Source organism: Pecten maximus, chromosome 17, assembly GCF_902652985.1.
Source record: "Pecten maximus chromosome 17, xPecMax1.1, whole genome shotgun sequence".
Classification (NCBI taxonomy): domain Eukaryota; kingdom Metazoa; phylum Mollusca; class Bivalvia; order Pectinida; family Pectinidae; genus Pecten; species Pecten maximus.
Window position 1 is genome coordinate 6,393,440 of NC_047031.1, and position 24,131 is coordinate 6,417,570.

The 24,131-nt window shown below is 42.6% G+C and overlaps 1 protein-coding gene across 1 annotated transcript; it reads left to right on the forward strand.

The window, feature by feature from the left end:
* Positions 1–1,486: 1,486 nt before the first annotated feature.
* LOC117315742 lies at positions 1,487–23,256 on the forward strand. Its single transcript, XM_033870095.1, has 8 exons — positions 1,487–1,556; positions 2,883–3,070; positions 4,330–4,477; positions 8,115–8,203; positions 10,196–10,424; positions 10,706–10,858; positions 14,094–14,192; positions 22,929–23,256. The coding sequence occupies exons 1-8, from the start codon at positions 1,490–1,492 to the stop codon at positions 23,078–23,080; spliced, it is 1,125 nt and encodes a 374-aa protein (XP_033725986.1). The 5' UTR covers positions 1,487–1,489; the 3' UTR covers positions 23,081–23,256.
* The last annotated feature ends 875 nt before the right edge of the window (positions 23,257–24,131 follow it).

Sequence of the window (24,131 nt, forward strand, 5' to 3'; positions counted from 1 at the left end):
AATTAAATCAAATCTTATTAACAGGTCTCAATATATCTGATATTTCTACCAGGTGGTCTATTTGGCTACCAAGCCATAAACTCTAGCTATATAGATAGGCACCAATTGGAAAAGTGAGTCACTGCTAAGTTGTTTTTATTTTTAAAAAAAATAATCTTTTAATTCTTTGATACATTTATAACATCTCTCTGTAACTTTTACGATTGTGAAAGTGATTGACTGCAACCTTTGAAAGATTAACCAAATCACAAATTTACACAAGTTTTTAGTGACCATTTTTAAGGCACCTGCTGCGCGCATGCAGCAGATGCCTTATACATTGTAGGTCAACAACTGGTCGCCAGTGGTGAAATTAAGGCCACAAAATAGGCGCCACTTTGAGCCCCGATTAACCACATACAGTATGTTTATATTGAAAGGCAAGAATCAAGAGTCAAAACACACACATGTTTCCTTGTTCAACATAATGTCTATACCACCTGGTATTCACAATTGAATTTGATAAAAACTCTTTTAATACCTTCCGTCACTGTCTGCCATTTCCGTTTCAGAGAAATATCAAATTCCACAAGTTTTTACAATATCATCTCTCTGCAGCATTCAGCGTCAATGGTACATGGCCTCCAATTTTTTATCCTTGATGTTTTTTTAAGTTTTCTTCTTACACAATTTACATGCCAGCTGCATAGCTTTGGCAGCTAGGTACATGCACTACTGACGTCATATCATTGATTAAAGTTACAATCCACATCAAACACAGCCTCCTAACGGTCATTATAAGTCAGCATATCCGTGACTGACACACAGTCGACCTATCAGACATTGCCCTAGTTGGCAAGAAGTGAAAACATTGTCAGAAAAATGCAGATTATGAGGGATACCTTTATCAGACAAATTTACCAGACTATTTAATAAGGCAAACACTCTAACACTTGGATGTGTAGTATGTGACTGTTCGTCATCCCCGACATATTCTCTGTTTACTCGGCCATCCTGCACACAGCATCTGCAGACGAATGCGACAATGTCCGATCTGTTTCCGGAAGTGATCTAATCCCCCAAGTTGTTGATGTTTATTTGCGTATCACAAAACGAAATAAGATATTGTGTGAATGTATACAACACCAGAAGTCGTGACGAATTCGACGTTATTGAAAATAAACCGTCGTTGTTTAGATGTAGTAAGGTGGGATTGACAAGCCAAGAGAAAAGGAAAATAAATAGAGAGGGAAAGTGATTGTTTACAGATCCGTGTTTACATGGGTAATATATATACGTACTTATATTTTAAACGAAACGAATTCTAAAATATATTGAAGATTATTTCCATTGACTTTTAACACAATCCTTTATTAATCAATGTAGTTCAAATATTTTACTCTATCAGGAAAATAATTTCAAATGGAATGTTTTACATGTAGAAAAAGTTATCAGAATATTTGCCTCTTACACATATTTTATAGTTGGGAAAATGTATTAACCTCGGTCTATGGAAAGAGGAAGACACTGGAAGATGAGAGTGCAGTGGCAATTTTGTGTTTTCTTCACGATTTTAGGTAAAACTAATCTTGACAGTGGGTTGAACATGTTGAATGATAATGTCTTTGTAGTGGTATGTTGGTCATATATTTCTGCTTTGCATGGCTTCTATTCAATGTGACAATTGTTTATGTCTCGTCGCCTGGTCACAGATGAGTGATTGCAAACATCACATGACTCGGTGCCGAGTACATGTACTTCCCAGTACCAAGTACGTTTTTACTTGTAGCATATAAATTTCAATGGGCGTTATCAGCATACATAACATGCAATATGTAGATTATAAACAGGAAAGTCTTCACGTCCTGCTACCAGTCTCATCATGAGGCCGACCACCTGTCTTTACCATATTGACAAATTTAATTTTGTGAATATTTAATGGGCCCAATGAAGAATAGTTAGTTTTCAGTGCAGATTGTTCATTAGAAATTAAAAATTCCTGATAGTGTTGTTTATGAATAAGTACAAAAGCTGAGATGTTTTGTTACCAATATATAAAAAACTGAATATGATTTTCACCCAACAACAAATTTTAAATTCATGTGTAACAGAACTGAACGCCAGCGACCAGGTAAATCGTAATCAATTAGTAGAGCATCCAGTTATAGCTAGCGTTTGGAGGTCCCGGGTTGGAACCCTACCAATCAACTGGTGTTTTACCTGAACCAAGTCCCTGAAGAACATGTTTTACTTAGGTTTGGAACTATTTCCTGAGTAAATAACGCATGAAATGGGTACTTTCTTTGTACGGGAATAAACAGTAGAGTCTTGAGATTTTGAAAATCAAAACTATACACTCCTGGTATGAAATAAAATGTATGATTCCAGGTGTAAAAAGGTAGGAATTCCTCAGGTGAGGGTTCCCCTGTCCACTGTAAATATCAGGTTTACTACATGTGTACTTATATAATTACATGCTATTAAACCTATCATTTATCTGGTAGGGAAATCTTCAGTCTTTATTTTGATATAAATTCACAACATTTAGTGATTTAGGGGATAGAGTCATATAGTGAAATAATTAGTTGTTCGAGACCTTAAATATTATTATGAAAATCAGGAAGTTATCTCCCCTGATTGGAACTGTATTTCAAGTTTATTGCACTTCCATGGGAGGTCTTTACCTCACTCTTAATATATTCCAACTCCCGAACTGTACAGATATGTAAGCATAACCTCTGTATTGACTGGTTCTTGAGCCTAAGAGTCGTTCACTTGTTAGCTCACCCATTGGGCCTCTTGTTTTCCAGTGTTCTCTGCATTATACAAATGTATACTGGAAAAAAGTATTTGACATGTGACAAATATCACTGTAACATAAAAACATTCCTTTCATTGGATAGGCTGCCTGGTATATGGTGTTCACTGCGAGCCATCAGTATTGCCCAGTGAATGTGCCCCATGGACACGGCTGTCCAATGGAATCAACCAGTACCAGGGAAAGCAGAATAAAGGCATGGACATAGCCTGCAAAGACCACAGCCATGACAAGTGTGAGCAGCTGGATTGTGGAGGCAGATACAACCTAGATGTGAGTTAACATGTGCTTATCAATAACAGGTGTTTCCCTCAGTCCCAACAACTGAAAATCTGTCTACCCCCTCAGTCCCCTCACCAACACAGGTGTCCACCATTTATAGGGGTACCCCTCAGTCCCCTCACCAACACAGATGTCCACCATTTATAGGGGTACCCCTCAGTCCCCTCACCAACACAGGTGTCCACCATTTATAGGGGTACCCCTCAGTCCCCTCACCAACACAGGTGTCCACCATTTATAGGGGTACCCCTTTAAGTCCCCCAGCTCACCAACACAGGTGTCCACCATTTATAGGGGTACCCCTCAGTCCCCTCACCAACACAAGTGTCATTCATTTATAGGTGTAATCCCAAGCTTCCACCCCTATACAGAACAAGAAGGTTTTTGTGGCTGTGCAATATCCATCAGCCATTTGTAGGTTGACAGGTTGTTTTCAATCACAGTAGTAAAATCACTGTTTCTCAGAAATGAGAAGGAATAAGATTATGACAGTTAATGATCATGTCCCATTTATTTCAAGAGTCAAATCTTAACTTTACTTAGGTACATGCTCTCATGAAGGGTCTTTTAAAAGCAATGCAGTCAACTTTGGTGATTACTTGACAGCCTTTTAGAGTGGTCGCGATCGGGTGCCACAGTTACACCTACCTTTCACCTAGAGGGCCGGAGTTTGACTCCCTGATCAGATGTGAAAATGTATGGGGTCACCTGCCTCAGACCACGTGGGTTTCCCCCGGGTACTCCGGTTTCCTCCCACAGTAAGACCCTTCACGCGCTTCCATCTGGGCCAACAAGCGTGATTAATATAACTTGTTTTGCAATTTTTGTTAAACAAAGTTTAAATTGCAGAGATTTTCCTACAATTTTTCAACTGGGTTCACGATCCATTGAATTGGGAATTTCTTCGCGAAATGAGACATCGAGAAAAACAAAAAATAGTGAAACTCATACAAATTTTAGTTTATCTTTGATAGATATTACCTTTATATTATTTTTGATTTCATTTTGTTATCTATAGCTGTTTTCTTATTTTTGAAATTGTCTTAATATAGGTTTTTTATATAAAACATGCTTAATCAGTCTAATTAATAAAGTCTTAAGTGACTTCGAAATTGGGAATTTTTCAGTATCAAATTAGGAATTTTCACAAGATTTTTTTAAGGCAATAGGTCCTTTAAACCGACCCTGTTTCTATTGTAGAATTATATTATTACTTTGATATGAAGCTCAATATCTTTGTTTCTTTACAGTTTGTTAGTATGGAGTTAAACGTGTGCATGGGTCTAGTCTTCCATCACTGCAACAATCCTCCAGCTATAGAGGTCAATATACAGCTACCAACTCTAAACAGCACCATCCACAAACTGATAGTCCACAACAGCACCATTCCCGTCCCAGGTAAATATTAATCCTACGATGAGTCAACATCGACACCATTCCCGTCCCAGGTAAATATTAATCCTACGATGAGTCAACATCGACACCATTCCTGTCCCAGGTAAATATTAATCCTACGATGAGTTAACATCGACACCATTCCTGTCCCAGGTAAATATTAATCCTACGATGAGTCAACATCGACACCATTCCCGTCCCAGGTAAATATTAATCCTACGATGAGTCAACATCGACACCATTCCTGTCCCAGGTAAATATTAATCCTACGATGAGTCTGCATTAACACCATCCCAGGGATCACCACAATTTCAAAATGATGGGTGGAGGAAATTTTTTTGAAATTTTTTTCTGAACATGTACTTTTGTGGATGTCATGCAGCAATGCGCTGCGACGTTTCGAGAAACATCATCAATTATGACATTAAGAATAGAGATTTAATTATGTTGTTTGATTTATTTCTAATTAGATATGCATTTTAATCATTTGCTCACTCTCTGCCATATATATCTTTTAAATTAAAACAAAATAACAGCGTATACCATTACTTGAAAAAACTACAAACATACATTCCTCATTTTGACAATCATCAATTTATTTTCACAAAACCATTTCAACCTCAACTCCAACTTGCTGTAACAAACTCAAATAGCATCTTTTACTGTTATAAATATGATAAACATTCACATCAAGATCATAATGCATTGTCAAGTACTATAAGTTAAAACATTTCAATTATAAATTTAATAAATTGCACTATAATATTATCAGTAAACATATTAATAGCAACTTTTATATCTATGATACAGCATCTACAAATCAAACTAAATAGCAACTTTTACTGGACATAATATCAGAATGTACAAGAATATTTAAAGTATTTAAAGCAATGCACAAGCCACAATATAATTTCAATTAAGATATCAATTCAACACAGTCACTATAATTTTCTCCTGAAAATAGTCTTCATTATGAACAATGGAAGCCAAACACACATTGTCTCTCCAAATGACATGGAAATTCTGCTGTTGCACAGTCCCTTCTAGAGAGAAGCAGCTTTCTTGTAGGGAACTCCCTGGGTAGACACCATCATCAGAGAGTTCAAAATCCTCTGAGAGATCCTGTTCCTGCCGATGGAAATAAATAAATAAATAAATATTTTTTGAAAAGCTTAATGAATCTTATTGTGGTCATTACCATATTATATATTAAAAAAAAAAAAAAAAAAAAACCAATTTATTATATTTGAACAAATATTTGTATAATCAAATTAGTACATATTAATATGCAAATGTGTACATGTTACATTGAGGTGCTAATTAACTTATCTTTATTTCATAATAATTAAAGAAAATAAAATACCTAGATAACACTTATCAAATAATAAATACAGAGATTTAGGAATGATTCTGAGATTATTTATATTATTGGACGTTTTGACTCTAATAGTACTTTCTAAAAATAGCACGTGACAAGAAAAGCAATGCACAAGATATTCATTAGATTATTATCATTATCTATCAAATCAAATAAGGGTTAATTTTAAGCTTACCGTCGTCATCTTCATACACAATCCGTGCGCATTTCTGTAGCCGTGGCTTGCGTGATGTATGAAAGATTTCAGTCTGTTGGCTGCAGGCCTAGGTTTTCTATCGGTTGTCGCCATCGCATGTCGTTCACATGGTGTTACAAAAAAGGAGCTGATGCTCCTATCTTCATTGTGACATTGCCGTGAAGTTTTCAAAAATGAATCCATGCTTATCAAACATCGGCTTAGGTATTGATATTATCAGTCTGTTTATCCCAGCTCAATATTAATTCTTGTGAAAAAAAAATCTTGTCGGACCGTCGGTTTTTCCGATGTCGATGATGGTAACATTTTCTCTGATGTCCCGATCGACTGAAACCATACAATCACATCTATTCCCATGGTCAGAACAGTACACCTTCTACTATTGATTAATTATTACCATCGATAGAAGGTGTGATCAAGAGATCAGTCGACCGTATCAAAACATAACTGTGAGGCACCTTACTGAGATCACAATTCGTCAATTAGGCCTAGTTCACCTGTAAAAACAGGGGCCATAGGTAATGAGTATCGGACGCTATAGAAACGGGTCAGTTTTCTGCTTGAAATCGATACAAAATAGGGGTGTTAGGTAACAATTACATGCGTGGCGGATCGAGTGAATTTGGTTATGTAAGCGTGGCGGTACCCAGCTAAGGGTGGCGGGCCGCCATGTTAAAACAGGCAATGGTGATCACTGCCATCCCCGTCCCAGGTAAATATTAATCCTACGATGAGTCCGCATCGACACCATTCCCGTCCCAGGTAAATATTAATCCTACGATGAGTCCACATCGACACCAATCCCGTCCCAGGTAAATATTAATCCTACGATGAGTCCACATAGACACCATTCCCGTCCCTGGTAAATATTAATCCTACGATGAGTCCGCATCGAAACCATCCCCGTCCCAGGTAAATATTAATCCTACGATGAGTCCGCATCGACACCATTTCCGTCCCAGGTAAATATTAATCCTACGATGAGTCCGCATCGAAACCATCCCCGTCCCAGGTAAATATTAATCCTACGATGAGTCCGCATCGACACCATCCCCTCCCAGGTAAATATTAATCCTACGATGAGTCCACATCGACACCATTCCCGTACCAGGTAAATATTAATCCTACAATGAGTCAACATCGACACCATTCCCGTCCCAGGTAAATATTAATCCTACGATGAGTCTACATCGACACCATTCCCGTCCCAGGTAAATATTAATCCTACGATGAGTCAACATCGACACCATTCCTGTCCCAGGTAAATATTAATCCTACGATGAGTCCGCATTGACACCATTCCCGTCCCAGGTAAATATTAATCCTACGATGAGTCCGCATTGACACCATTCCCGTCCCAGGTAAATATTAATCCTACGATGAGTCCACATCGACACAATCCCGTCCCAGGTAAATATTAATCCTACGATGAGTCCACATCGACACATTCCCGTCCCAGGTAAATATTAATCCTACGATGAGTCCACATCGACATCATTCCCATCCCAGGTAAATATTAATCCTACGATGAGTCCACATCGACACCATTCCCGTCCAGGTAAATATTAATCCTACGATGAGTCCACATCCACACCATTCCCATCCCAGGTAAATATTAATCCTACGATGAGTCCGCATCGACATCATTCCCGTCCCAGGTAAATCTCTCTCCTAATCATACAACATTATCATATGGCTGACAGTCCACTGACAGTCCACAATGACACCATTTCAATACCAGGTTATCATTATCACATTCTGTGTTAGAATCAAGAATGCAAGATGCTAACATATTGACAGAAGTACACGTTTATGAATGACTTGTTGATTTGAAGGCTTGGTTCAGTGATAATTTGCCAACTTAAGTCTACTGGAATATGTTACCAAATTTTCAAATAAATAGCCTGGACAGTCTTCAAAAACCTCAAAATGACCACCTTGAAAATATAAATGACCACCATGATAATCTTAATGACCGCCATGATAATTTAAATGAAAATGAATTTTGAGCCTCTGCTGTAAGCTTGATCATAACGGGTGTATTTTGTTTTTTTTCTTTTTTGTAGGCCTGAGTAGAAATGTTGGCAGAAATCGAGCCGAAGTTGTATTGTATGTGGAACTCATGAGAAGGAACACAACAAGCTTTTTCTTCAGGGTACGCTTGTGTGGAAGTATATATTTCATGACTGAACTGGCGTGTTTATGTAACCCTGGTAAATACTAGCCGCAATATACCGCTCGGCTATAGAGATCTTCTCTATAGCTCGATCGGTTGAGCGTAAGACTAGTAAGCCAGAGGTCCCGGGTTCGATCCCTAGCGGAAGCAGTAATTTAAATTTAATTAATCATGTGCTCTGTTACATTGGCGCCCATGTAGGGACCCGGGGAAAAATACTCAACCTTGCTCAACAAGCATCGCTGTTACCCCTGGAAACTTGAGGACGAGTTCTTTCCTGAAGGGGAGTATGTAACCCTGGTAAATACTAGCCGCAATATACCGCTCGGCTAGAGAGATCTTCTCTTTAGCTCGATATGTAACCCTGGTAAATACTAGCCACAATATACCGCTCGGCTAGAGAGATCTTCTCTTTAGCTCGATCGGTTGAGCGAAAGACTAGTAAGCCAGAGGTCCCGGGTTCGATCCCTAGAGGAGGCAGTGATTTAAATTTAATTAATCATGCGCTCTGTTACATTTATAAATATCATACACATATAATGTATGATAAAACAGCTGTGATGTCATAAATAATGACATCATAGTAATAGTCACACTATTGTTATGATGATGGGAAACTTACTTTCAAGTACTATTTAGCCAGACTTTTAACTTACTTTATGAGTTCTTTTTAGCCGGCCTTTTAACTTACCTTTCAAGTACTATTTAGCAAGTCTTTTAACTCAAGCATTTTAACTTTCTTTTGAAGTGCTATTTAGACTTTGGGAGGGGGCTTTATTTGAGTATAAATTTGGTACTAAGCTTTCATACTTTGGGAGGGGGCTTTATTTGAGTATAAATACAGTACTAAGCTTTCATATTTTGGGAGGGGGCTTTATTTGAGTATAAATACGGTACTAAGCTTTTATACTTTTGGAGGGGGTTTTACTTGAGTATAAATACGGTACTTATTTATAAGCTTTTATACTTTGGGAGTGGTTTTTCTTGAGGATAACTACTACTGTACAGTACTAAATTTTACGCAAGGAGAAAAGGGTTTTTTGAGGATAAATACAGTACTAATTTTTTACACTGTGGAAGGGGGCTTTATTTGAGTATGAATATGGTACTAAACTATTACACTTTAGGAGGGGGTTTATTTGAGGATAAATATGATACTAAATCTTTATGCTTTTGGAGTGGGCCTTAATAAAATACTAGACTTTTACACTGTATGAGGGTGCTTAAATACGGTGCTAAACTTTTACACTTGGGAAGGGGCTTAAATACGGTACTAAACTTTTACACTTTGGGTGGGGACTTAAATACAGTACTAAACTTTACACTTTGGGTGAGGGCTTAGATACGGTACTAAACTTTTATACTTTGGGAGGGGGTTTAAATATGGTACTAAACTTTTATACTTTGGGAGGGGGTTTAAATATGGTACTAAACTTTTATACTTTGGGTGAGGGGCTTAAATATAATACTGAACTTTTACAGTTTGGGTGGGGGCTTAAATATGGTACTAAACTTTTATACTTTGGGAGGGGGTTTAAATATGGTACTAAACTTTTACAGTTTGGGTGAGGGGCTTAAATATAATACTGAACTTTTACAGTTTGGGTGGGGGCTTAAATATGGTACTAAACTTTTATACTTTTGGTGAGGGCTTAGACACGATACTAAACTTTATACTTTGGGAGGGGGCTTAAATATGGTACTAGAATCTTACACTTTGGGAGGGGGCTTTATTTGAGGATAAATATTAACAGTACCAAACTTTTACATGAGGTAACAGGGCTTGTGTTTCAGAATGAATATGTTAATAAACACCAGAAGACACAGGTTTAGCTATGAGAGAAAGGGGCAATGTCTAATTATATACTTACTAGTATTGTACAGAAAATCTAGTAAGTCACATAGAAAACTTCTGATTTTAATGAAAACCGTGCTTAGTTTGAAATGAAATATTGACATGTGTTACTACAGATGTCGGGACGTGTTCGTCTGACCACAACCGTGTTTGGTCGTGAGATCACCGACTGGCCGGAACATTTACAGAGAGATATAATCACTATTGACAATATCCCAGTGAGTAGATGTAGCACAACGACCAACGCAACATTGTCACCACTCAAGGTGTGTGATGTCAGCGATTACATCGGGACCGCTCCGGACTCAACCGTAAAACCTTCTGCACCAATCAAAATCACTTCAAGTATGTTACATAATTGACATCAACGCTTATGATTATTTTTTGAAAATGATTTTTAAAATTAAAACTTGTTTTATTTTACAATTCTACTGATCTTTTAAGAGATTCTTTTACACAAAACAATGCGCAAAGTCATTGGCCGTATTGTGATGTCACATTTTTGCGCCATTTACGGAAGTTTTTTTGTTAGAGATATGAAAAAAAATCTCAAAGAAAGCCGCATTCTGCATACAAACAATGGAAAATTAATTATTCTTGTTGTAAAATAAAGTTTAAATTCACAGTACACTACAATAAATCCTGTACATCGGGATCGATGAGACAGTCCCAGTGTGGTTACGGCGAAGCCTGCATCAACAATCGCTGTCTGTGTGCCTACGACTACCAGTTATCCTCTCATGGTGTCTGTGATTTTATCGGAAAAACAAGACCGGGACGTGAGTTATTAATAAGTGTTTATCATTGTTACATAACATCTGAAGCCATTCACAACAATTTAAGTATGATTTCCATCTACTCAAACTTATCTGACTCATATATGAATATATCTTATAATCTGCTATGAAGTCGAGGAGAGCGTATAGCAATGTATTTGTTTGTATGACTTACCACAAATGTTTTTTAACATAATTTTTTTTTTTTCATCATAAAAAGTTTTGTTTTTTTTTCTTTTTTGTTAAATTTTAGTCACATTAAAACCATTGGTCTTTGAAGGATATATTCCAGGTGGTACATGTACAGAACACTTGTTTACTCTACTGGTATTATACAGAGTTACGGTTCTTGATGGTCAAAGGTTAATGTGGTCCACCTCTGCATTAAGACCACCCCACTCTTAAAACCACCTTCATTCAGTCCCCCCAGGAAGTAGTTATGGAGATGTTTCACTGTACGTACGTTCAATCATTTTGACTTGTCTTCACTTTTTTTTAAAAATCATATAGCTGTTTAGTCAGACAAAATCACACTTACATTCTTTCACATACAAAAATTCCAAATATTTCCCATTCTTTCACATACAAAAATTCCAAATACATGTATTTCCCATTCTTTCACATACAAAAATTCCAAATATTTCCCATTCTTTCACATACAAAAATTCCAAATATTTCCCATTCTTTCACATACAAAAATTCCAAATATTTCCTCATCCAAACACGATAGAATGCTGCCTATCAGAATCCTCAGGGTCACATAATCCATTTGGTTTGTAGGTGTTCTGATATGTGTTTTTATGACGATATGTAACATGTTATGTAGGAGACATGGCAGAAGTTCAGAATAATGAAAGTAAAGGATTTGTGGGATAAATGTACATCATATGGTAAAAAGAGGCCCAAGTGGCCTGTTTTACTCACCTGGATATTTCAGTGATCATTGGAAAATACAATTACAATACAAATTTACCTCTATTTCCCATGTTGGGCCCCTACTGTCCAGGGTCTGGGTTTATGCAAAATTCAGTATCCTTCCCCCAAGGATGCTCCTGATAAAATTTGGTCAAAATCCTTTATGACAAGCAGCAATATAAAGGAAAAGTTGACAGACGACACACACCACACCATATCAGTTCACCGCCCTTTTGAGCCAGGAGAACTTAAAACACTTCTGGAAGATTACATGCCATTTCACTCTGCTGATCCATTGTTGACCAAACCTTACTTTCAGCTGATTTACAGATAAAGCAGTATTTTTCAAAAGATTGCTCCCTAATTGAATAGAACTAATTTGACAATTGACATATGACAATGATATTGAGCAGAATTAATAAAAAAAAATCTTGATACTTAAATACACACCACCATTACCACCCCCTATCTCCACCACCACCAACCCCTACCCACACCACACGCCATCACCATCCCCCCCTCTACCACCACCACTACCACCACCACACCACACCACACACCACCAACCCACCACCACCACACACCACCACCACCACCAACCCCTACCACCACCACACACCACCACCACCACACACAACCCCACCACCACCACCACACCACACCACACACCACCACCACCCCTACCACCACCACACACCACACACCACCACCACACCACACCACCACCAACCCCTTACCGCCACCACACACCACCACCACCACCAACCCCTTACCACCACCACACACCACCACTACCACCACCAACCCGTTACCGCCACCACACACCACCACCACCAACCCCACCACCACCACCACACCAACAAAAACACCACACAACCCCGGACCACCACCCACACACCACACCACCAACGGACCACCACCAACCACGAACCCCACCACACACCCACACCACCACCAACCCCAACACCACACACCACACCACACACCACCCCAACCACCACACCACACACCACCACACCACCACCCGACCACAACAAACCACCAACCACCAACACCCACCACACACCAACAAAACAACACACCAAAACAAAAAAAACACAAACCAAGCAACACACCACACACACAAAACAAAACAACCACACGCGACACACCAACACAAACACAACCAAACCACACACACACCACCAAACCCCCGACCACACCACAACCACACAACCACACCGACCACGACCACACGCAACCACCACACCACCCACACACCAACACCACACCACACACACACCACACCACACCAGCACAACCGACCACCACACACACAACAACACACCAACAACAAACCCCCACCACCACCACAACAAAACAAAACCACCAACAAAAACCACAAAACCGACCACACCACACCACAACAAAACACCACCACCACAACCACCACACCAAAAACCACACACCACACAGCACAACAACCACGAGAACCCACCACCACATCAACACACACACCACCACCACCACACAACCAACCAGACACCCACAACCAAACACCAACACACAACCACCCAACCATACCAACACACCAACACCACCACACCACACCCTCGACACCACAACCAACACACCACCAACCACACAACCACCACACCAACAACACACCACAACACCAACCACACACCGGACCACCACCACACACACCAACCACCACCACCAACCAACACCACCACCACCACACCACAACCACCACCACACACAACAACCACCACGTACCACCACCAAAACACCACCACCAAACACCGGCCCAAAAAAACCACACGCCACACCAAATCCCCCCCACACCACCAAACACACACACCACCACCACACCAACCCGACCCACAACCACAACACCACTACCAACCAACCCTGACCCACACCACACAACCACAGCCCAACACCACCCCACCCTACCACCACCACACACCACACACACACCACCACACACCACACCACACACCACACCACCACCAACCCCCTACCACTACCACACGCCACCACCACCACCAACAACCCCCTACCACCACCACCAACAACCCCCTACCACCACCACATGCCACCAGCACCACCCCACCACCACCACCAGATAACCACCATCATCCCCACCCACACCACCACCACATCATACACACCACACCATCACACCACCACCACACCACCACCAACCCCCTACCACCACCACACCACAACCACCACCAACCCCCTACCACCACCACCACAACACCACACCACCACCACACAACCACCACCATCAATCTACCAAACTTACCTATTGATAACTTGGACTCATCTTTTTCAGCTATACTAAACATACCTATCAGTCAATTGGATCCATCCCAACCAGGGGTGCCTCTGTCTGCGGGACAGAATCAATCATCGAACCCCACCAAGGTCAATAGTAAGTAAATACGTACTTAAGATAATTACATGTAACTCAGTGGGCAGATTACAACAGTGAACAGGGGGTTACAACAGTGGGTAGAGTTACAACAGTGGACAGGGTTACAACAGTGGACAGGGTTACAACAGTGGACAGAGTTACAACAATGGACAGGGTTACAACAGTGGACAGGGTTACAACAGTAGACAGGGTTACAACAGTGGACAGGGTTACAACAGTGGACAGGGTTACAACAATGGACAGGGTTACAACAGTGGACAGGGCTACAACAGTGGACAGGGTTACAACAGTGGACAGGGTTACAACAGTGGACGGGGTTACTACAGTGGACAGGGTTACAACAGTGGACAGTGTTACAACAGTGGACAGGGTAACAACAGTGGACAGGGTTACAATAGTGGACAGGGTTACAACAGTGGACAGGGTCACAACAGTGGGCAGGGTTACAACAGTGTACAGGGTTACAACAGTGTACAGGGTTACTATAGTGGACAGGGTTACAACAGTGGACAGGGTTACAACAGTGGACAGGGTTACAACAATGGACAGGGTTACAACAGTGGACAGGGTTACAACAGTGGACAGGGTTACAACAGTGGACAGGGTTACTACAGTGGACAGGGTTACTACAGTGGACAGGGTCACAACAGTGGGCAGGGTTACAACAGTGTACAGGGTTACAACAGTGTACAGGGTTACTATAGTGGACAGGGTTACAACAGTGGACAGGGTTACAACAATGGGTAGGGTTACAACAGTGGGCACGGTTACAACAGTGGACGGGGTTACAACAGTGGACGGGGTTACAACAGTGGACGGGGTTACAACAGTGGACAGGGTTACAACAGTGGACAGGGTTACAACAGTGGACAGGGTAACAACAGTGGGCAGGGTTACAACAGTGGACGGGGTTACAACAGTGGACAGGGTTACAACAATGGACAGGGTTACAACAGTGGGTAGAGTTACAACAGTGGACAGGGTTACAACAGTGGACGGGGTTACAACAGTGGACGGGGTTACAACAGTGGACAGGGTTACAACAGTGGACGGGGTTACAACAGTGGGCAGAGTTACAACAGTGGACAGGGTTACTACAGTGGACAGGGTTACAACAGTGGACAGGGTTACAACAGTGGACAGGGTTACAACAGTGGACAGGGTTACAACAGTGGACAGGGTTACAACAGTGGACAGGGTTACAACAGTGGACAGGGTTACAACAGTGGACGGGTTACAACAGTGGACAGGGTTACAACAGTGGACAGGGTTACAACAGTGGACAGGGTTACAACAGTGGACAGGGTTACAACAGTGGACAGGGTTACAACAGTGGGTAGGGTTACAACAGTGGACAGGGTTACAACAGTGGACAGGGTTACAACAGTGGACAGGGTTACAACAGTGGACAGGGTTACAACAGTGGACAGGGTTACAACAATGGACAGGGTTACTACAGTGGACAGGGTTACAACAGTGGACAGGGTTACAACAGTGGACAGGGTTACAACAGTGGACAGGGTTACAACAGTGGACAGGGTTACAACAGTGGACAGAGTTTACACAGTGGACAGGGTTACAACAGTGGACAGGGTTACAATAGTGACAGAGATACAACAGAAGACAGGGTTACAACAGTGGACAGAGATACAACAGTGGACAGGGTTACAACAATGGACAGGGTTACAACAATGGACAGGGTTACAACAGTGGACAGGGTTACAATAGTGACAGGGTTACAACAGTGGACAGAGATACAACAGTGGACAGGGTTACAACAGTGGACAGGGTTACAACAGTGGACAGGGTTACAACAGTGGACAGAGTTACAACAGTGGACAGGGTTACAACAGTGGACAGGGTTACAACAGTGGACAGGGTTACAACAGTGGGTAGAGTTACAACAGCGGACAGTGTTACTACAGCGGACAGGGTTACAACAATGGACAGGGTTACAACAGTAGACAGGGTTACTACAGTGGACAGAGTTACAACAGTGGACAGGGTTACAACAGTGGACAGAGTTACAACAGTGGACAGGGTTACAACAGTGGACAGGGTTACAACAGTGGACAGGGTTACAACAGTGGGTAGAGTTACAACAGCGGACAGTGTTACAACAGTGGACAGGGTTACAACAATGGACAGGGTTACAACAGTAGACAGGGTTACTACAGTGGACAGGGGGTTACAACAGTGGACAGGGTTACAACAGTGGACAGAGTTACAACAGTAGACAGGGTTACTACAGTGGACAGGGGGTTACAACAGTGGACAGGGTTACAACAGTGGACAGGGTTACAACAGTGGACAGGGTTACAACAGTGGACAGGGTTACAACAATGGACAGAGTTACAACAGTGGACAGGGTTACAACAATGGACAGGGTTACAACAGTGGACAGGGCTACAACAGTGGACAGGGTTACAACAGTGGACAGGGTTACAACAGTGGACGGGGTTACTACAGTGGACAGGGTTACAACAGTGGACAGGGTTACAACAGTGGACAGGGTTACTACAGTGGACAGGGTTACAACAGTGGACAGGGTAACAACACTGGGTAGGGTTACAACAGTGGACAGGGTTACTACAGTGGACAGGGTTACTACAGTGGACAGGGTTACAACAGTGGGCAGGGTTACAACAGTGTACAGGGTTACAACAGTGTACAGGGTTACTATAGTGGACAGGGTTACAACAGTGGACAGGGTTACAACAATGGGTAGGGTTACAACAGTGGGCACGGTTACAACAGTGGACGGGGTTACAACAGTGGACGGGGTTACAACAGTGGACGGGGTTACAACAGTGGACAGGGTTACAACAGTGGACAGGGTTACAACAGTGGACAGGGTAACAACAGTGGGCAGGGTTACAACAGTGGACGGGGTTACAACAGTGGACAGGGTTACAACAATGGACAGGGTTACAACAGTGGGTAGAGTTACAACAGTGGACAGGGTTACAACAGTGGACGGGGTTACAACAGTGGACGGGGTTACAACAGTGGACAGGGTTACAACAGTGGACGGGGTTACAACAGTGGGCAGAGTTACAACAGTGGACAGGGTTACAACAGTGGACGGGGTTACAACAGTGGACGGGTTACAACAGTGGACGGGGATACAACAATGGACAGGGTTACTACAGTGGACAGGGTTACAACAGTGGACGGGGTTACAACAGTGGACGGGGTTACAACAGTGGACGGGGTTACAACAGTGGACGGGGTTACTACAGTGGACAGGGTTACTACAGTGGACGGGGTTACAACAGTGGACGGGGTTACAACAGTGGACGGGGTTACAACAGTGGACGGGGTTACAACAGTGGACGGGGTTACAACAGTGGACGGGGTTACAACAGTGGACAGGGTTACAACAGTGGACAGGGTTACAACAATGGACAGGGTTACAACAGTGGACAGGGTTACAACAGTGGACAGGGTTACTACAGTGGACAGGGTTACAACAATGGACAGGGTTACAACAGTGGACAGGGTTACAGCAGTGGACAGGGTTACAACAGTGGACAGGGTTACAACAGTGGACAGGGTTACAATAGTGACAGGGTTACAACAGTGGACAGAGATACAACAGAAGACAGGGTTACAACAGTGGACAGAGATACAACAGTGGACAGGGTTACAACAATGGACAGGGTTACAACAGTGGACAGGGTTACAACAGTGGACAGGGTTACAACAGTGGGTAGAGTTACAACAGCGGACAGTGCTACTACAGCGGACAGTGTTACAACAGTGGACAGGGTTACAACAATGGACAGGGTTACAACAGTAGACAGGGTTACTACAGTGGACAGGGGGTTACAACAGTGGACAGGGTTACAACAGTGGACAGAGTTACAACAGTAGACAGGGTTACTACAGTGGACAGGGGGTTACAACAGTGGACAGGGTTACAACAGTGGACAGGTTTACAACAGTGGACAGGGTTACAACAGTGGACAGGGTTACAACAATGGACAGAGTTACAACAGTGGACAGGGTTACAACAGTGGACAGAGTTACAACAGTGGACAGGGTTACAACAGTGGACAGGGTTACAACAGTGGACAGAGTTACAACAGTAGACAGGGTTACTACAGTGGACAGGGGGTTACAACAGTGGACAGGGTTACAACAGTGGACAGGGTTACAACAGTGGACAGGGTTACAACAATGGACAGAGTTACAACAGTGGACAGGGTTACAACAGTGGACAGGGGGTTACAACAGTGGATAGGGTTACAACAGTGGACAGGGGGTTACAACAGTGGACAGAGTTACAACAGTGGACAGGGTTACAACAGTGGACAGGGTTACAACAGTGGACAGGGGGTTACAACAGTGGACAGGGTTACAACAGTGGACAGGGGGTTACAACAATGGACAGAGTTACAACAGTGGACAGGGTTACAACAGTGGACAGGGTTACAACTGTGGACAGGGTTACAACAGTGGACAGGGTTACAACAATGGACAGGGTTACAACAGTGGGTAGGGTTACAACAGTGGACAGGGTTACAACAGTTGGCAGGGTTACAACAATGGACAGGGTTACAACAATGGACAGGGTTACAACAGTGGACAGGGGGTTACAACAGTGGACAGGGTTACAACAGTGGACAGGGTTACTACAGTGGACAGGGTTACAACAATGGACAGGGTTACAACAGTGGACAGAGTTACAGCAGTGGACAGGGTTACAACAGTGGACAGGGTTACAACAATGGACAGGGTTACAACAATGGACAGGGTTACAACAGTGGATAGGGTTACAACAGTGGGTAGAGTTACAACAGCGGACAGTGTTACTACAGCGGACAGTGTTACAACAGTGGACAGGGTTACAACAGTGGACAGGGTTACAACAGTGGACAGGGTTACAACAGTAGACAGGGTTACTACAGTGGACAGGGGGTTACAACAGTGGACAGGGTTACAACAGTGGACAGAGTTACAACAGTAGACAGGGTTACTACAGTGGGCAGGGGGTTACAACAGTGGACAGGGTTACAACAGTGGACAGGGTTACAACAGTGGACAGGGTTACAACAGTGGACAGGGTTACAACAATGGACAGAGTTACAACAGTGGACAGGGTTACAACAGTGGACAGGGTTACAACAGTGGACAGGGTTACAACAGTGGACAGGGTTACAACAGTGGACGGGGTTACAACAGTGGACAGGGTTACTACAGTGGACAGGGGGTTACAACAGTGGACAGGGTTACAACAGTGGACAGGGTTACAACAGTGGACAGGGTTACAACAGTGGACAGAGTTACAGCAGTGGACAGGGTTACAACAGTGGACAGGGTTACAGCAGTGGACAGGGTTACAACAGTGGACAGGGTTACAACAGTGGACAGAGTTACAACAGTAGACAGGGTTACTACAGTGGACAGGGGGTTACAACAGTGGACAGGGTTACAACAGTGGACAGGGTTACAACAGTGGACAGGGTTACAACAGTGGACAGGGTTACAACAATGGACAGAGTTACAACAGTGGACAGGGTTACAACAGTGGACAGGGTTACAACAGTGGACAGGGTTACAACAATGGACAGAGTTACAACAGTGGACAGGGTTACAACAGTGGACAGGGGGTTACAACAGTGGATAGGGTTACAACAGTGGACAGGGGGTTACAACAGTGGACAGAGTTACAACAGTGGACAGGGCTACAACAGTGGACAGGGTTACAACAGTGGACAGGGTTACAACAGTGGACAGGGGGTTACAACAGTGGACAGGGGGTTACAACAATGGACAGAGTTACAACAGTGGACAGGGTTACAACAATGGACGGGGTTACAACAGTGGACAGGGTTACAACAGTGGACAGGGCTACAACAGTGGACAGGGCTACAACAGTGGACAGGGTTACAACAGTGGACAGGGCTACAACAGTGGACAGGGCTACAACAGTGGACAGGGTTACAACAGTGGACAGGGTTACTACAGTGGACAGGGTTACAACAGTGGACAGGGTTACAACAGTGGACAGGGTTACAACAGTGGACAGGGGGTTACAACAGTGGACAGGGGGTTACAACAATGGACAGAGTTACAACAGTGGACAGGGTTACAACAGTGGACAGGGTTACAACAGTGGACAGGGTTACAACAGTGGACAGGGTTACAACAATGGACAGGGTTACAACAGTGGGTAGGGTTACAACAGTGGACAGGGTTACAACAGTTGGCAGGGTTACAACAATGGACAGGGTTACAACAATGGACAGGGTTACAACAGTGGACAGGGGGTTACAACAGTGGACAGGGTTACAACATTGGACGCGGTTACTACAGTGGACGGGGTTACAACAATGGACGGGGTTACAACAGTGGACAGGGTTACAACAGTGGACAGGGTTACAACAGTGGACGGGGCTACAACAGTGGACGGGGTTACAACAATGGACGGGGTTACAACAGTGGACAGGGTTACAACAGTGGACAGGGTTACAACAATGGACAGGGTTACAACAGTGGACAGGGTTACAACAGTGGACAGGGTTACAACAGTGGACAGGGTTACAACAGTGGACAGGGTTACAACAGTGGACAGGTTACAACAGTGACAGGGTTACAATAGTGGACAGGGTTACAACAGTGGGTAGGGTTACAACAGTGGACAGGGTTACAACAATGGACAGGGTTACAACAGTGGGTAGGGTTACAACAGTGGACAGGGTTACAACAGTGGACAGGGTTACAACAATGGACAGGGTTACAACAGTGGACAGGGTTACAACAGTGGACAGGGTTACAACAGTGGACAGGGTTACAACAATGGACAGAGTTACAACAGTGGACAGGGTTACAACAGTGGACAGGGGGTTACAACAGTGGATAGGGTTACAACAGTGGACAGGGGGTTACAACAGTGGACAGAGTTACAACAGTGGACAGGGTTACAACAGTGGACAGGGTTACAACAGTGGACAGGGTTACAACAGTGGACAGGGGGTTACAACAGTGGACAGGGTTACAACAGTGGACAGGGGGTTACAACAATGGACAGAGTTACAACAGTGGACAGGGTTACAACAGTGGACAGGGTTACAACAGTGGACAGGGTTACAACAGTGGACAGGGTTACAACAATGGACAGGGTTACAACAGTGGGTAGGGTTACAACAGTGGACAGGGTTACAACAGTGGACAGGGTTACAACAATGGACAGGGTTACAACAATGGACAGGGTTACAACAGTGGACAGGGGGTTACAACAGTGGACAGGGTTACTACAGTGGACGGGGTTACAACAATGGACGGGGTTACAACAGTGGACAGGGTTACAACAGTGGACAGGGTTACAACAGTGGACGGGGTTACAACAATGGACGGGGTTACAACAGTGGACGGGGTTACAACAGTGGACAGGGTTACAACAGTGGACAGGGTTACAACAATGGACAGGGTTACAACAGTGGACAGGGTTACAACAGTGGACAGGGTTACAACAGTGGACAGGGTTACAACAGTGGGTAGGGTTACAACAGTGGACAGGGTTACAACAGTGACAGGGTTACAATAGTGGACAGGGTTACAACAGTGGGCCCGTAGGGTTACAACAGTGGACAGGGTTACAACAGTGGACAGGGTTACAACAGTGACAGGGTTACAATAGTGGACAGGGTTACAACAGTGGGCCCGTAGGGTTACAACAGTGGACAGGGTTACAACAATGGACAGGGTTACAACAATGGACAGGGTTACAACAGTGGGTAGGGTTACAACAGTGGACAGGGTTACAACAGTTGGCAGGGTTACAACAATGGACAGGGTTACAACAGTGGACAGGGTTACTACAGTGGACAGGGTTACAACAGTGGACAGGGTTACAACAGTGGACAGTGTTACAACAGTGGACAGGTTACAACAGTGGACAGGGCTACAACAGTGGACAGGGTTACAACAGTGGACAGGGTTACAACAGTGGACAGGGTTACAACAATGGACGGGGTTACAACAGTGGACAGGGTTACAACAGTGGACGGGGTTACTACAGTGGACAGGGTTACTACAGTGGACAGGGTTACAACAGTGGACAGGATTACTACAGTGGACAGGGTTACTACAGTGGACAGGGTTACAACAGTGGACAGGGTTACAACAATGGACAGGGTTACAACAGTGGACAGGGTTACAACAATGGACAGGGTTACAACAGTGGACAGGGTTACAACAGTGGACAGGGTTACAACAGTGGGCAGGGTTACAACAGTGACAGAGTTACAACAGTGGACAGGGTTACAACAGTGGACAGGGTTACTACAGTGGACAGGGTTACAACAGTGGACAGGATTACTACAGTGGACAGTGTTACAACAGTGGACGGGGTTACAACAGTGGACAGGGTTACAACAGTGGACAGGGTAACAACAATGGTAACCTTATGTAACGTCTAAGGTATATATATATATATATATATGTATCCTTCAATATTTGCACTTTCTACAAACTTTAGTGAACTGAAATATGGCATTGATTGAGTTTCAAGAAAAAGGACAATTTGAATGTTGTATTGACATATAGGAATGAAAAAAAAGAAATTGGGAATCTGTTTTGAACTTTGTGTTTTGGATAAAATTTCATATGTTCCTTGAATAGAGAACATCTGTTGTATGCTTTTTATGCAGCTGATGCCTGGTTTCTTGTGAGGTTTTATTAGCTTATATCCATCTAACATACAACTTTATACTTTTGATTTTATAGAGACAGCCATGATAATCGGAGGTTCTGTAGGAGCTATAGTGCTTGTGGCGGTCGTTGTTATAGTCGTTGTCATGGTGATCCGTAAGCGTGGGTCACGGTACCAGGGACGGGAGCTTCTCCTCACTGAGGACGACACTGATGTAGCAATATAAAGCAGCACACAACATGTGAATGTGAGAATGAAGAAACTACTGAGAGTGTTAATAACTGACAGGTCAGGGGAGGTAACCCCTCAGTTCGGGAGGTGGGCGACACAAGTTATGAAAATTATTTATAGATCTGTAAGGCACTGTTTATTTATGTAATGAAGTGATTCACTTATTGTATATGTTAAAAAAAAAATATATAAACATAATTTTCAGATGATGTTGAATTATTCAAGCACCGCATTATCTTTAAGTTGGGGAATCAATATCCTTTATATCTAAAATCAGTAAAAATATTTAAAATTTTATTCCTGAAATGGTGTATGGCACCCTTGTGTGATTTCATTTTGCAGATTAAATTAAAAAAACGAGTAAACCATTATTTTATAGTTGATTGTCCAGCAATATTTAGGGATGACTGTAATGTGTGAAAATCGCCGTGTTGTTAGTTATATGAGTGTAGTCTACATACAATATGTATTTAAAGATCTTTTGAAATCTGTTGTTGATCTGAAAACCCTTACTTGATCTGAAAATATCTAAAAGTTGATCTGAAAACATTTAATTAAATCTCTATTTGGTCTGAAAACATCTAATACATTGTATTTTGTCTGAAAACATTTATTTGATCAGACATTTAGTCTGAAAATCTCCAGTTGATCTGAAAACTCTTATTTGATCTGAAAATCACTACATGTAGTTGGTTTGAAAATATTTAATGCATGGCACATAGTTTTTCTGAAATCATTAATAAGTAGATCTGAGAATCTCTAGTTCATCTGAAAACCTCACGTGAATCTGAAATCCTTTACTTAGTGTGATCATCTCTGAATAGATCTGTTGATTTCTCTATGTGAATTTTCCAAAGAGATATAAACTGTATTAAAAATCAGAACATTCCATATCGATTGTGTATAGAGGAACAGGGACGCATCTCCAACATTTGAGTGCTTAGAAGTAAAGGGTCGTATCTCAAATTTATAATTTTTTTATTTTGATGAATTACAATTCCGACTGAGCATTTCTTATAGAATTTGTACATTATATCAATTGAAAT